General features: G+C 46.8%; 1 protein-coding gene across 1 annotated transcript in view; it reads right to left on the bottom strand.

Annotated features, from left to right (window-relative positions):
* LOC120943252 overlaps window positions 1–14,090 on the bottom strand; it is a 96,177-nt gene that overhangs the window by 11,909 nt on the left and 70,178 nt on the right. Inside the window, exons 25-28 of the mRNA XM_040356455.1 lie at window positions 12,910–13,115; window positions 9,283–9,377; window positions 6,229–6,344; window positions 3,785–3,949 (exon numbers count right to left, since the gene is read on the bottom strand). Of these exons, the coding sequence (XP_040212389.1) occupies window positions 3,785–3,949; window positions 6,229–6,344; window positions 9,283–9,377; window positions 12,910–13,115 (582 nt within the window). The remainder of the gene's footprint in view (window positions 1–3,784; window positions 3,950–6,228; window positions 6,345–9,282; window positions 9,378–12,909; window positions 13,116–14,090) is intronic.

The following is a 14,090-nucleotide window of genomic DNA, read 5'->3' as shown; positions in this document are numbered from 1 at the left end:
GTGCCTTCCACCTTTTGGGTGGAGCTCCGCATTAACTACATGAACAATCATTCTGTACAGCAAAGAAACAGAGAGGAAATACTACATACTGACAAAGCTGTCCTGTGCATATAATATATCTGCTAGATTGATGCCTCCCCAGAACTCTGACCCCTCTACACCCCAGATATCCCCCCAGAACTCTGACCCCTCTACACCCCAGATATCCCCCCAGCACTCTGACCCCTCTACACCCCAGATATCCCCCCAGCACTCTGACCCCTCTACATCCCAGATATCCCCCCAGCACTCTGATCCCTCTACACCCCAGATATCCCCCCAGCACTCTGACCCCTCTACACCCTGGATATCCCCCCAGCACTCTGACCCCTCTACACCCTGGATATCCCCCCAACACTCTGACCCCTCTACACCCCAGATATCCCCCCAGCACTCTGACCCCTTTACACCCTGGATATCCCTCCAGCCTTCTGACCTCTCTACACCCCATATATCCCCCCAGCACTCTGACCCCTCTACACCCCAGATATCCCTATACACCCCATATATCCCCCCAGCACTCTGACCCCTCTACACCCCATATATCCCCCCAGCAGTCTGACCCCTTTACACCCCAGATATCCCCCCAGCACTCTGACCCCTCTACACCCCATATATCCCCCCAGCACTCTGACCCCTCTACACCCCAGATATCCCCCCAGCACTCTGACCCCTCTACACCCCAAATATCCCCCCAGCACTCTGACCCCTCTACACCCCAGATATCCCCCCAGCACTCTGACCCCTCTACACCCCAAATATCCCCCCAGCACTCTGACCCCTCTACACCCCAAATATCCTCCCAGCACTCTGACCCCTCTACATCCCAGATATCCCCCCAGCACTCTGACCCCTCTACACACCAGATATCCCCCCAGCACTCTGACTCCTCTACACCCCAGATATCCCCCCAGCACTCTGACTCCTCTACACCCCAGATATCCCCCCAGCACTCTGACCCCTCTACACCCCATATATCCCCCCAGCACTCTGACCCCTCTACACCCCAGATATCCCCCCAGCACTTTGACCCCTCTACACCCCAGATATCCCCCCAGCACTCTGACCCCTCTACACCCCAGATATCCCCCCAGCACTCTGACCCCTCTACACCCCATATATCCCCCCAACACTCTGACCCCTCTACACCCCAGATATCCCCCCAGCACTCTGACCCCTCTACACCCCAGATATCCCCCCAGCCCTCTGACCCCTCTACATCCCAGATATCCCCCCAGCCCTCTGACCCCTCTACACCCCATATATCCCCCAGCACTCTGACCCCTCTACAGCCCAGATATCCCCCCAGCCCTCTGACCCCTCTACACCCCAGATATCCCCCCAGCACTCTGACCCCTCTACACCCCAGATATCCCCCCAGCCCTCTGACCCCTCTACACCCCATATATCCCCCCAGAACTCTGACCCCTCTACACCCTGGATATCCCTCCAACACTCTGACCCCTCTACACCCTGGATATCCCCCCAGCACTCTGACCTCTCTACACCCCAAATATCCCCCCAGCACTCTGACCCCTCTACACCCCAGATATCCCCCCAGCACTCTGACCCCTCTACACCCCAAATATCCTCCCAGCACTCTGACCCCTCTACATCCCAGATATCCCCCCAGCACTCTGACCCCTCTACACACCAGATATCCCCCCAGCACTCTGACTCCTCTACACCCCAGATATCCCCCCAGCACTCTGACCCCTCTACACCCCATATATCCCCCCAGCACTCTGACCCCTCTACACCCCAGATATCCCCCCAGCACTTTGACCCCTCTACACCCCAGATATCCCCCCAGCACTCTGACCCCTCTACACCCCAGATATCCCCCCAGCACTCTGACCCCTCTACACCCCATATATCCCCCCAACACTCTGACCCCTCTACACCCCAGATATCCCCCCAGCACTCTGACCCCTCTACACCCCAGATATCCCCCCAGCCCTCTGACCCCTCTACATCCCAGATATCCCCCCAGCACTCTGACCCCTCTACACCCCATATATCCCCCAGCACTCTGACCCCTCTACAGCCCAGATATCCCCCCAGCCCTCTGACCCCTCTACACCCCATATATCCCCCCAGCCCTCTGACCCCTCTACACCCCATATATCCCCCCAGAACTCTGACCCCTCTACACCCCAGATATTCCCCCAGAACTCTGACCCCTCTACACCCCATATATCCCCCCAGCACTCTGACCCCTCTACACCCTGGATATCCCTCCAACACTCTGACACCAGGTTTTGCACTCTTCAGTTTTAGTAAATCAACCCACAGTTAGAATTACATTATTACATTCTACGTTGCCATGGAGTGTGAATTGTTCAAGTTACATGGCTGCAGGAGTAATCTGTTTGTCAAATCATCATCAGCAAAAATGTTTAAATGGCATTACAAATGGGTGACAGATGGTGTCGAAGTCCCTGTTTAGGAATGGTCATTACAAACTGATGCAGATACTCTTTAAAGTCCCTTGCAAACTAGTTGCCCTCACTGTTTGTTTTGTATGGTTAAGATTTTTTTTTTCCAAGTCTGTGGTCCATTTGGGACATTTTTTCTCAATTCTTGTCCTGGAGATAACACAATAAGTGATAAAGAAGGTCCTTTTAAATACTCATAATTCCTTCCAGAGAATCTTTGCTCAAGTGCTGGGTAGAACTTCCATATTTCAGAAAAATTGGGCCGGTTGGCTCAAGGACAGCAGAACCACTGTTATTTTTTGATATTGCTCCACATATAGTTGGTGTACTTTCTTAGATTGATACCATTCAATAATCTTTGCTCCATATTCCTTACACCACCCTTATATTTTCCTACCCCACTTTTTGTAATGCCTCCCATACTGGATCCATCCTGTCTTTGTTGATGACCGAATGGCAATATTGTATAATGTTTTTTCTACTTATATTGTAAAGAATAATATAAAAATAAAAAAAAAGTCACCAAGACTGAGGCCTCTTTCACATTGAGGCGTTTTTCATGCGGTACAGCGCTAAAAATAGCGCTGCTATACCGCATGAAAAATCATGCCCTGTAGTGTTCAATGTGAAAGCCTGAAGGCTTTCACACTGAAGCAGTGTGCTAGCAGGAGCGCTCCAAAAGTCTTGCTAGCCGCATCTTTACTGCGGTATAGGAGCGGTGTGTTCACCGCTCCTATACCGTGCCTTCCCATTGAAATCAATGGGAAACCGCGGTAACACCGCGGTAATACCGCCCGCAATGCGGGCGGTATTAACCCTTTTTCGGCCGCTAGCGGGGGTTAAAACCTCACCGCTAGCGCCTGAATATCACGGTAAATACGACGGTATAGCGGTGCTACAAATAGCGCGGCTATACCGTCACCGCGGCTCCACGCCTCAATGTGAAAGAGGTCTGAAGCTTCATCGGGAATGTGACATTTTACTGCAATGCACAGATGTGAAGCCAGGCTAAGACCCCTTTCACACTGGAAACGCATATAGCGGAGCGTTAAAATATCGGTAAAACACTGCTATTTTACCAAAATGTTACCGCAATTTTACCGCGTTTTTAATTCATTTCAATGGAGAGGGGCGTTTTTGGAGCGTTTTAATAGCGCTGTTTTTACCGCAAAAACGCGGCAAAAACGCACCAGTGTGAAAGGGCTCTAAGGGTTTGCCTGTCCTTTTTCATTTGCAGCAGAACTTAGTTGCACTGTAAATTGCATTGATGTTGCTATAAGTTGGCTCACTCAAAATTAGTTCCTTACTATTAAAACAGACTGCTGCAATGTTTTCATGTAGGTAGACAGAGAGGTGATGTTTCCTTTGAAGGTGTCCACCACAGTTGATATAGCTGTAACGTTATTAATGACATTGGATTCAACAGATGCAGCAGCCCGCTGGGTAGCACTCAAAAGATCTGCACCCGACGCCTATAAAACAAAGAAAATACTTATTAATTCATCATTTCCAGATCAGTTCCCACCTCATTGCTCAAGATATCTAGATTCAATTACCTCCTAGATTCAGGTACATGGCCGCAACTTTGCAGCGGCGTAGCTTAAGGCATTTAAGCTACGCCACCGTAAGTTAGCTAGGCAAGTACATGATTCACAATGTACTTACCTGCTAAGTTACGGCAGCGTAGCCTAAATCAGCAGGCGTAAGGGCGCCTAATTCAAATGTGTGTAAGGGGGGCGTGTTGTATGCCAATTGTGCTTGACCTTACGTTTTTCACGTTTTTATTTAACTGCGCATGCGCCGGGCGCCTACATTCCCCAGTGTGCATTGTGGCTAAGTACGCCGCACGGGCCTATTGATTTTGACGTGGACGTAAACTACGTAAATCCCGATTCACGGACGACTTACACAAACGGCCGGGCGTACGTTCGTGAATCGGCGTATCTCCTCATTTACATATTCTACGCCGACCGCAATGGAAGCGCCACCTAGCGGCCATCCAAAATATTGCAATCTAAGATAGGACGGCGCAAGCCGTCGTAGCTTAGATATGTTTAAGCGTACCTCTGTTTGAGCATACACTTAAACATAAGTCGGCGTAGATTCTGAGTTAGATCGGCTTATCTACTGATAAGTCGGCCTAACTCTTACTGAATCTACCTAAATGTATTTTGATATTATATTGTTCTGGGAGGGTATACTTAAAATGATCTGTCAGTCACCTACCTGAATAGATTAGTTCACTTTTTCAAAAAAGTTTAAAGGTAAACAATTCACAACACCCTCGACTACCCCTCCAGTGCTCATTACATGTACCTTATGACAGCATTCTTCTGCCGTCCTCTTCAGCCAGTATAATGACCAGGTGCTTTAAAGAGGTTGTAAAGGTTAATTTTTTTTTTTCTAAATAGGTTCCTTTAAGCTAGTGCATTCACAGCATCTCCCGCAGTGATGTAGTCCCAAGGGAGGGGGGAGAGCACGCTGACTAACCCCCAGCCAGAACGGCTCGGATGATGGGGGCAAGCTTACTGAGGAGGAACAGGAAGTGAGAAATTCAGACAAAGAAAAACATTTTTTAGAAGGGAAATCGAAAGAAAAAGGTAAGTGAACCAACAATGCACTAGCTTAAAGGAACCTATTTAGGAAATAAACCTTTACAACCCCTTTAATGCTTCAGACAGCATTGGAGGCTGTATAGCAGCATACTGTTTGCAATGACGAGTTTGGTTAACACTGGCTATGTGGCTGCAAATACCGTTGCAAATCTCTACTTATCTGTCAGAAGAAATGGGCTTTAAAAGGATTCTCACTGGTCAGTGTGGTCGCGTGGCCAGCACTGACCAATGAACACTTGCCATTGCTTGCATTGTGTTGGTACACAGCCTCTGGCACAGTGTTGTGATGTCTTAGGCCTCATACACACGATAGGTTAACCAGAGGACAACAGTCTGAAGGACCGTTGTCCTAGGTTAACCTATGAAACTGACTGATGGTCCGTCGTACCTACACACCATCTGTTAAAAAACTGATCGTGTCAGAACGCGGTGACCTAAAACACAACGACGTGCTGAAAAAAACGAAGTTCAATGCTTCCAAGCATGCATCGACTTGATTCTGAGCATGCGTGGATTTTTAACCGATGGACTTGCCTACGAACGATCGTTTTTTTCCCATCGGTTAGGAATCCATAGGTTAATTTTAAAGCAAGTTGGCTTTTTTTTTAACCTAAGGTTAAATAACCTATGGGCCTTCTACACGATCGGTTTGGACCGATGTAAGCGGTCCATCAGACCGTTGTCCTCTGGTTACCCTATTGTGTGTACAAGGCCTTAAAGTGCCTGACCATTATACGGGCTGAACTCCTTTATATAGCAACTATTTTGGGTGCCATAATGGATTGCCCACCTACGTTCAATCTGCTTCCTTGGGTCCTCGTTGAATCACACTTACACAGCCCCCACACACCATCACACTTACACAGCTTATTTTCCTGAACTAGACAGCTGTGTCCCCCACAATATTTTCTTCTCCTGTTGTCTCTCCTTGTCTTAGCCTCACCTCTCCAACACCTCCGAAATACATAGAATTTCAGCGCCATACAACTGATTGATGTGAATGGCTCCGGTTGTTTTGTAAAGTGCAGTTTGGTATGTTGGCAAAGTATAAATTTAAGTAACACTGTAAAAGCTCTGTGAAACAACCAGGTTATCCGATTAGCATGGCAGGATGTGGCAGAAGCAAAACAACTCACCACATCGAAATCCGGGCGCAAGACTTTGATAGCTCTCCACGATCCTGATGTCACGTAATGTCCCCAGTATTTGCCTACCCATGATCTTGTGTCAAGGTTACCCAAGCAGGCAGAACCTAAGCATACATTTGTTTTGTTAAGAGCCATAGGGTGCAGATTATGCATTGCAATAAAGAAGGCCTCATCTACTTAATAAGCACCTAAAACAATAAAATAAGAGTACTGTATATAGGCCCAAGTATAGGGACTCATCTATTTCTATGAAGAAAACCCAGTGACCGCCTTACCTTTCTGAGCTTGGCAGGGTCCTTTGAAGCTAAGACATACAGCAATACTAAAGTGAGGCAGGCATAACCTATAAAGGTAGCTTTACTTAAAGCGGTGGTTCACCCTCCTTAACAACAGTCTAGCATTACATTCGGGATAGTAGCGCGAGCTACAGTATGCCGGTCTGTATTTTTTTATCCCCGTACTCACAGTGCTATTGTACATTGAAGATTCCGACTCCCGCGGGGAATGGGCGTGCCTATGGAGAGGGAGGATGATTGACGGCCGGCTCTGGCACGTCACGCTCCCCGACGACAGCCGGAGTAGGTCTCGGCTCTTCACGGCGCCTGCGCACAGGCTATGCGCAGGCGCCGTGAAGAGCCAAGCCTATTTCGGCTATTTCCGGAGAAGCGTGACGTGCCAGGGCTGGCCGTCAATCACCTTCTCTCTCCATAGGAACGCCCATTCCCCGGAATCTTCAATGTACGATAAAACAGTGAGTACGGGGATAAAAAAATACAGACCGGCATACTGTAGCTCGCGCTACTATGCCGAATTTAATGCTAGAGGAAAAAAAAAAATATAGGGTGAACCCCCGCTTTAAGGCCAAAGGTAGTGTAACTGGGGTATTTAAATAAACTTTATTGAAGTTTAAAAAAAAAAAAAAGGTCACACCATGGTATATAAAAATCCTCCAACCACCATATTATAATCAAGGGTTGACAACATTGTCACGTTTTAGCTACTTGAACCCAGGCAAAAAAATCAGACCTTCCTGTCCTAGGGTGACAACCCTGCTCACCGCAAGTGCCTGATTCACCAAGCACTTGCGATGAAAACCTACGCCGGCGTAAGGCGGGCCAATTTAAATGGGCGTGTGCCATTTAAATTAGGCGCGCTCCCGCGCCGGACCTACCACGCATGCTCCGTTTCCGAACTCCCGCCGTGCTTTGCGCGCCGTGACGTCATTTTTTCGAACGGCGACGCGCGTAGCGTAATTCCGTATTCCCGGACGGCTTACGCAAACGACGTTGATTTTTACATTTCGATGCGGGAACGACGGCCATACTTTAGACAGCAATACACTTGCTGACTAAAGTTAAGGCACCAAAAAAAAAGTGTAACTTTGCGACGGGAAACTAGACTAGCAGCGACGTAGCGAACGCAAAAAACCTTTGTGGATCCGCCGTAACTCCTAATTTGCATACCCGACGCTGGTTTACGACGCAAACTCCCCCCAGCGGCGGCCGCGGTATTGCATCTTAAGATCCGACAGTGTAAAACAATTACACCTGTCGGATCTTATGGCTATCTATGCGTAACTGATTCTATGAATCAGTCGCATAGATAGAACAACAGATACGACGGCGTATCAGGAGATACGCCGTCGTATCTGCTTTGTGAATCTGGCCCAGAGAGTCTATGGAGTAAGGCTGCACATGCTCAGTTTGGTGTGTATTGCTAGAGAGATTTTTTTTCTCCTGGGAGAGTAGATGTGCGCAGCACAGGGCCAAACAGCACTGTCCAGACAGAGGGTCATGGGTCAGTCAGAAACTCCTCCTGCAAGCTTTAATCAGTGCATGGCTGGACACTGATATTAGTCACAAGACTTCGCTAACTGTTGAAGAGAAAAGGTATTTAGCAGTTTATATTTACTAAAATAATTGCATGTCCATGTTTTGTGTACTGTGAGAGACCAGATATAGTGAATGCGGGCTTCTGGGTTTAGTAACACTTTAAAGCGTAAGTTCACCTTTACAGAAAAATCTGTAAGGTGAACGTACACAGGATGCCCTCCTCACCCCCCCCCCCCCCCCAGTCCCGCTGACCTGTTATGCGGTGATCTCCCTTTCTGATCTGACCTTTCTGATCTGCAAGCCTGATGACTCCTTGAAAAGTATCTAAATCCAAACATAAACTTTTATATATTGCAATTCAGCAGTCCTTAAAGTGGGGGTTCACCCTAAAAAAAAAAAATTCTTTGTCTACCATGCCATCCAGCATACTAGCGTCAGCTACAGTATGCCTTTATTTTAATTTTTTTCGCTGTACTCACAGTTTAATCCATTAGTTTAGTTTTAGACTCCCGCGGGGAGTAGGCGTTCCTATGAAGAGGGAAACATGATTGACGGCCGGCTATGGCGCGTCACGCGTTCCGAAAATAGCCGAAATAGGACTCGGCTCTTCACGGCGCCTGTGCAATCAGCTCCTAGTCTGTGCGCTGGAGCCGTATAGCGATGTGAAGAGCCGAGTCCCACCTCTACACTCCCCTTGTCAATATGCATTTTCTCCTGTGTATTTCTTACACTGAGCTTCGGCTATGATCACTAACATCCAGTCAAAACCCAGAAAAGTCACCACATGACTTCAGCATGCCCAATCATGCCTCAGTGTGGAGCAGCCAAACCTGGGAGAGCTGGAGAAGAAAGGAGGAGAGGATCTGAAGTACACAGAATGCCTCTCTCAGGCTCCTGCATGAGATATGTAAATCACCTGTCACTCACAGCAAGGGGGAAGAACTGACTCCTATTTCTCTGTGTGTCAGTTTTCATCTTACTGAAAAAAGATAAGAGGATTGCTCGTAGCTGGATTAACTCTTCGTGGCAAGACTGGGCACAGATGACATGAAATCCTATACTGTACAAGGGGCAAGTCTTAATTAAAAAAAAAAAATTTGGGTTTACATCTTTAATCAACCGTATGAATGTGATGAAGGGGAAGCAAATATACAGGATGCTTTGCTTGTGTATAATTCCTCTCAAAGTGTCTGGATGTCAGTTACTGTACCTGTGCTTGCTTTCTGTGCTGTCAGAACTAAGCTCACAAAGTTAAAGACATCAGTGGGGTTTTTAGGATTTTGAACACCGATTAAGGGTTCCATGCTGCAGAATAAAAAGGAAAAAAAATGTTAATCTGGGGTTTACTGGAAATTTCAAAGCATACTACCTCTCATTATTTTTCTAACACAAAGACCAATGGACACCGATTGCAAGAGATGGACCAGAACAATTTGCCATTGGATGGAGGACATTGATGGTCAGGTGCTAGCTAACAAGCACTGAAAGAAACCAACTAACATACAGATGAATAGATATACATCACTCTTCGACAACGGCAACCCCCTCAAAAATTTGAATAATCCCTTTCAACAACCAAAGCAAGCTAATTCCACCTGAACCATCCCTGAGAAAGGTGGAAGTGGCTAAAAAGTATGCCTTGATCTTCATTGTTTACACCAATATAACAATATCGGGCTAGATTCACGTACGGCGGCGTATCTTTCTGCCGGCGTAGCGCATCCCATTTGCACTACGCCGACGTAAGATAGTGAGGCAAGTACTGTATCCACAAAGCACTTGCCTCCTAAGTTACGTCGGCGTAGCGCAAATGGCCCGGCGTAACCCCCGCCTAATTCAAAATAGGCAGGTAGGGGGCGTGTTGTATGGTAATGAATTCACGATTCATTACCATACATGTAAATGAAGCGCCGTACGCATGCTCAGTATCACGTTGCAAATACTCAATGCTTTTGACGTGAACGTAACTTACGCCCAGCCCCATTCACGGACGACTTACGCAAACGACGTAAAACGTAGAATATTCAACGCTGATCCGACGTCCATACTTAACATTGGCTGCGCCATCTTTTTGGTGGTTTATCTTTACGCCTGAAAACGCCTTACGTAAACGGCGTATCTTACATGCGACTGGCGAGCGTACGTTCGTGAATAGGCGTATCTACGCCATTTACATATTCTCGGCGTAAATCGACGTACACGCCCCTAGCGGCCAGCGTAAATATGCAACTAAGATACGACGGCGTAGGAGACCTACGACGGTCGTATCTTAGCAACATTTAAGCGTATCTCAATTTGAGCATACCGCTTAAAGATACGACGGCGCGGATTCGGACTTACGACGGCGTATCTACTGATACGCCATCGTAAGTCTTTATCAATCTAGCCCATCATCTACAGAAAGTTTCACAGTCAGATCAGAGTAAAGCCCCTTTCACACGGGCCAGGTCAGTAATGATCCACCTCCGTATGCTCCGTTTGCTCAGCGGGGATCGCTCTGTTGATCCCCGCTGAGCTGGCGGATGACAGGGTGGTCCCCGCACACTGTGCAGGGACCGCCCTGTCTTTTCTCCGCTATGTGGGGGATCGGATAAACACGGACCGTATGTCCGTGTTAATCCGATCTGCAGACGGAAGTAAAAATAGGGTTTTCTTCCGTCTGCAAAATCGGATCTTTGCAGGAGGCGGATGAGATCGGGTGTCAGCGGATGTTCATCTGCTGACATCCGCGATCTCATAGGGACCAATGTATGTCCCTTTTTCATCCGCAAACAGATGGGTGAAAAAGCGGACATACGGTCCGCACGTGTGAAAGGGGCCTAAGGGTTGAACTCAGAGGAGGACTGGGAACCTTCAATTTTTTTGGGCAAACATAACCAAATGGCCGTTTACAGCAAGGAGAGATTTCTGTAAAAATTGTGCCATTGGGCCATAGTTATAAGCATACATCTTGCAGCATCAGCTTATTTTGCAGTTCTCATCATTCGGTCCCATGACATTTCAGAGCTTCAAAGTAATCTGGTAATCCCTGCTCTTAAAGGGGAGCATGTAGCTATATAATGCCCATCATGTGGTTATGAACTGCAGGTCCTACTGTGTGAATTATCTCAACTCAAGGCCACCAACCTTCCACAACCTACAGCAGCCACCATAGCTATGGGGCCTGGAGGCTCAGCATGCTGTTAGGCCTCGTACACACGACCGTGGAACTCGGTCGGGCAAAACACATTGTTTTCCTCGTCGAGTTCTTGTTAGGCTTGTCGAGGAACTCGACGAGCCAATTTTCTCCATTCCCGTCGAGGAAAAAGAGAACATGCTCTCTTTTGACTCGACGAGTTCCTCGACAGTTTCTTTGATGAAAAATGTACACACTGTCGTGTGTACGAGGCCTTAGGGTTGGGAAGGAGCTCATCTATACACAGTGAACGGGACAATGCTAAATATGGTCACTAGGGTTGCGCCAATACCATTCTGTTCCCGGAGAGTACGAGTACCGATACCTTACAATCAAGTACTCGCCAATACTTGAAAACCAACACCTTTGCAGTGCAATTTGAGACCATACGAAATGAATGGGCTAAAATTGCACTACAAAGAATCGTATGCGATTTGAGCAGGAATGCAGTGTGATTTCTGTCTGGATTGTGAAGTTGATATAACAAGCCTGGATTCACACAGGAGCGGTGGGGGAAACCACATGTGATTCGGACAAGAATCGCACCGCATTCCTCTTTAAATCTTATGCAATTCTTTGCAGTGCGATTTGAGCCCATTTGTTTTGTATGGGCTCAAATTACATCGCAAAGGTATGGGTTTCAGGTATCTGAGCATGGTCAGCATCGGCACCAATACCAATACCTAATAGGAATCAATTGTTAGCCTCTTAAGTAAAGCATATATAAAAAATTAAGTAGTAGTACCATCATCCAAAACTAGATTAGATAGAAATAGGGCTTAGGGTACCCCAAGACCCAGAAGGCCCCAAAAGAGGAAGAGCGGGCAAATGGACTATTCCGGTATAAGATAAATAGATAATTTCCGCTGGGTCCCGGGATATACCTATCTTTTCGAGTACAAAGTCCATCTCGGCATTCATTATTGAGGTGCCAGCTGGTAATATTATTTTGATTCCCAGCTTTTTTCACTCTTGTATATTGCTCTCATCCCCACTAATCAGTGCCTTACAGCACTGTACCTACCGGGACTGTGATCCCGGGACCCCTCTTTGATTCCTGTCTGGTACACCACACAGTTGTCAGGTACATCTCCGCATCCACCCCCTTGGCCGCTTTAGGAGACACCCTCTACGGTGGTTTAGGCGTTTTGACCTGACGGGATAATTTGCTCCTAGAACCTCTCCAACGAAGCGACATATGTCTCGAAACTAGTAGAGACTTTGTGTATCATGACCTCTACTTTCACCGGGATCCCCCCACAGGACTTAGTTTCGGTGACACGTTTGGTTGTCACGATATTTGTATTGTTTTACCTGTGTTTTATATGTTTTGATACTATGTTAATAAATGTACCCAATTTTTTTTTTTATATTCTCGTTTTGAAATTATCTATTTATCTTGTACCGAAATAGTCCATTTGCCTGCCCTTCCTCTTTTGGGGTCTTCTGGGTCTTGTGGTACCCTAAGCCCTATTTCTATCTAACTATAACCCAATAGGGTTGCAATATAGGCTTATGCACCACCTAGAAACAGAAATTTAAGGGGGGGACTTATCAAATGTTGCTATAGGGTGTATAAGAATAATAATATTATTAACATTAATATTAATAACAGTTTTATGTCACGTTTTTCTATAAATATGAAAAAATATGTAATCTTACATTGCAGCCAGGGAGTCACAGCCTATATCTGTTGGAATGTAGCTGAAGGACCTGGCATTGAGGGATGAGAGGAACATCTGGAGCTTATTTTCCATAAAGTCCCTGTAATCGGCCACAGTGAAGGAAGAAAAACTAGGTTCAGCTTTGCAGAAGACTTGTCCAAGGAAGCCTTTAATAGCTGCATTATTGATTTCAGCGATTCCATTCTATGACATAAAAAGACACGTTCGTCAAATCAACTGATTATTTTTTATGATACTGTATTTATAATCTTGGTGGGGGTTTTTTTTTTTCTGTGCTTCCACACATTGAGATATTTGCACAATTTGGGCAAAAAAAGCAAGTTGTACAAGGATTTAAAGAGTGATAACAAAAAAAATGGTATGGATTTCCCAATGGAATAAAGAATATTCTTTAGCTGTGGAAAAGTTGTCACAGCCACGAATGATGCCATGCAAGGCACTATGGGCAGAGTGATTAGTCTGCACCTGGATCATAATTTTTAAAGTGTATCTAAAGCCATTTATTTTTAATAGAGTGAGTTTTTATTGCAGTTAGTTTGTGTCCAGTGTTGCCCTAATGTCCTTAACAGATATTTTCTTCCAGTAAAAATTAGGGCTTTTGGTGGAGTATTGACTGGCACCTCTGCCAAAAGACACTGGTTGAGATGGGCAGGTGCCGCCCACGGAAGGAGCAGTCGACCGCATTTGCCAATACAGCTCCTCTAGTCCTGGCTGCAGCCCTGTCCCGGCAGAGTGATCTGGCCTCTGCCTCTCCCCACCAACATAGCTTCACTTCTCCTGGGGCTGCTGCCGCGTTCTGGGAGACGGGCACCATCCGCTTTCTCGTTTACCTCCCCCTGCTCCACTGTGACAGTGTCCAATCTCTTCACAGCAAGTGCCCCATGCCACTGGAATGAGGATAGAAGCGAAATGGGGACATTTGTTCCGGTAACTTTCTTTGGGCCGGTTCACACCATGCCGGCACCAGAACCACACAGGAACTCAAATGCAGTTCTGTGCAGTGCAATCGCACCACACCACACCAAAAGTAGTGCACTACTTTTTAAAATGCACTGTAATGCCTCGTACACACGGTCAGACTTTTGACCATGCAAAAGTCCGCCGGAAGTCCATCGGAAGTCCGACGGAAAGATAGAGAACAGGCTTTCTATCTAAGGT

This window comes from Rana temporaria, chromosome 6 (assembly GCF_905171775.1).
Source record: "Rana temporaria chromosome 6, aRanTem1.1, whole genome shotgun sequence".
NCBI lineage: Eukaryota > Metazoa > Chordata > Amphibia > Anura > Ranidae > Rana > Rana temporaria.
The sequence above is the reverse complement of the archived record's forward strand: the minus strand, read 5'-3'. Positions and strand labels throughout refer to the sequence as shown.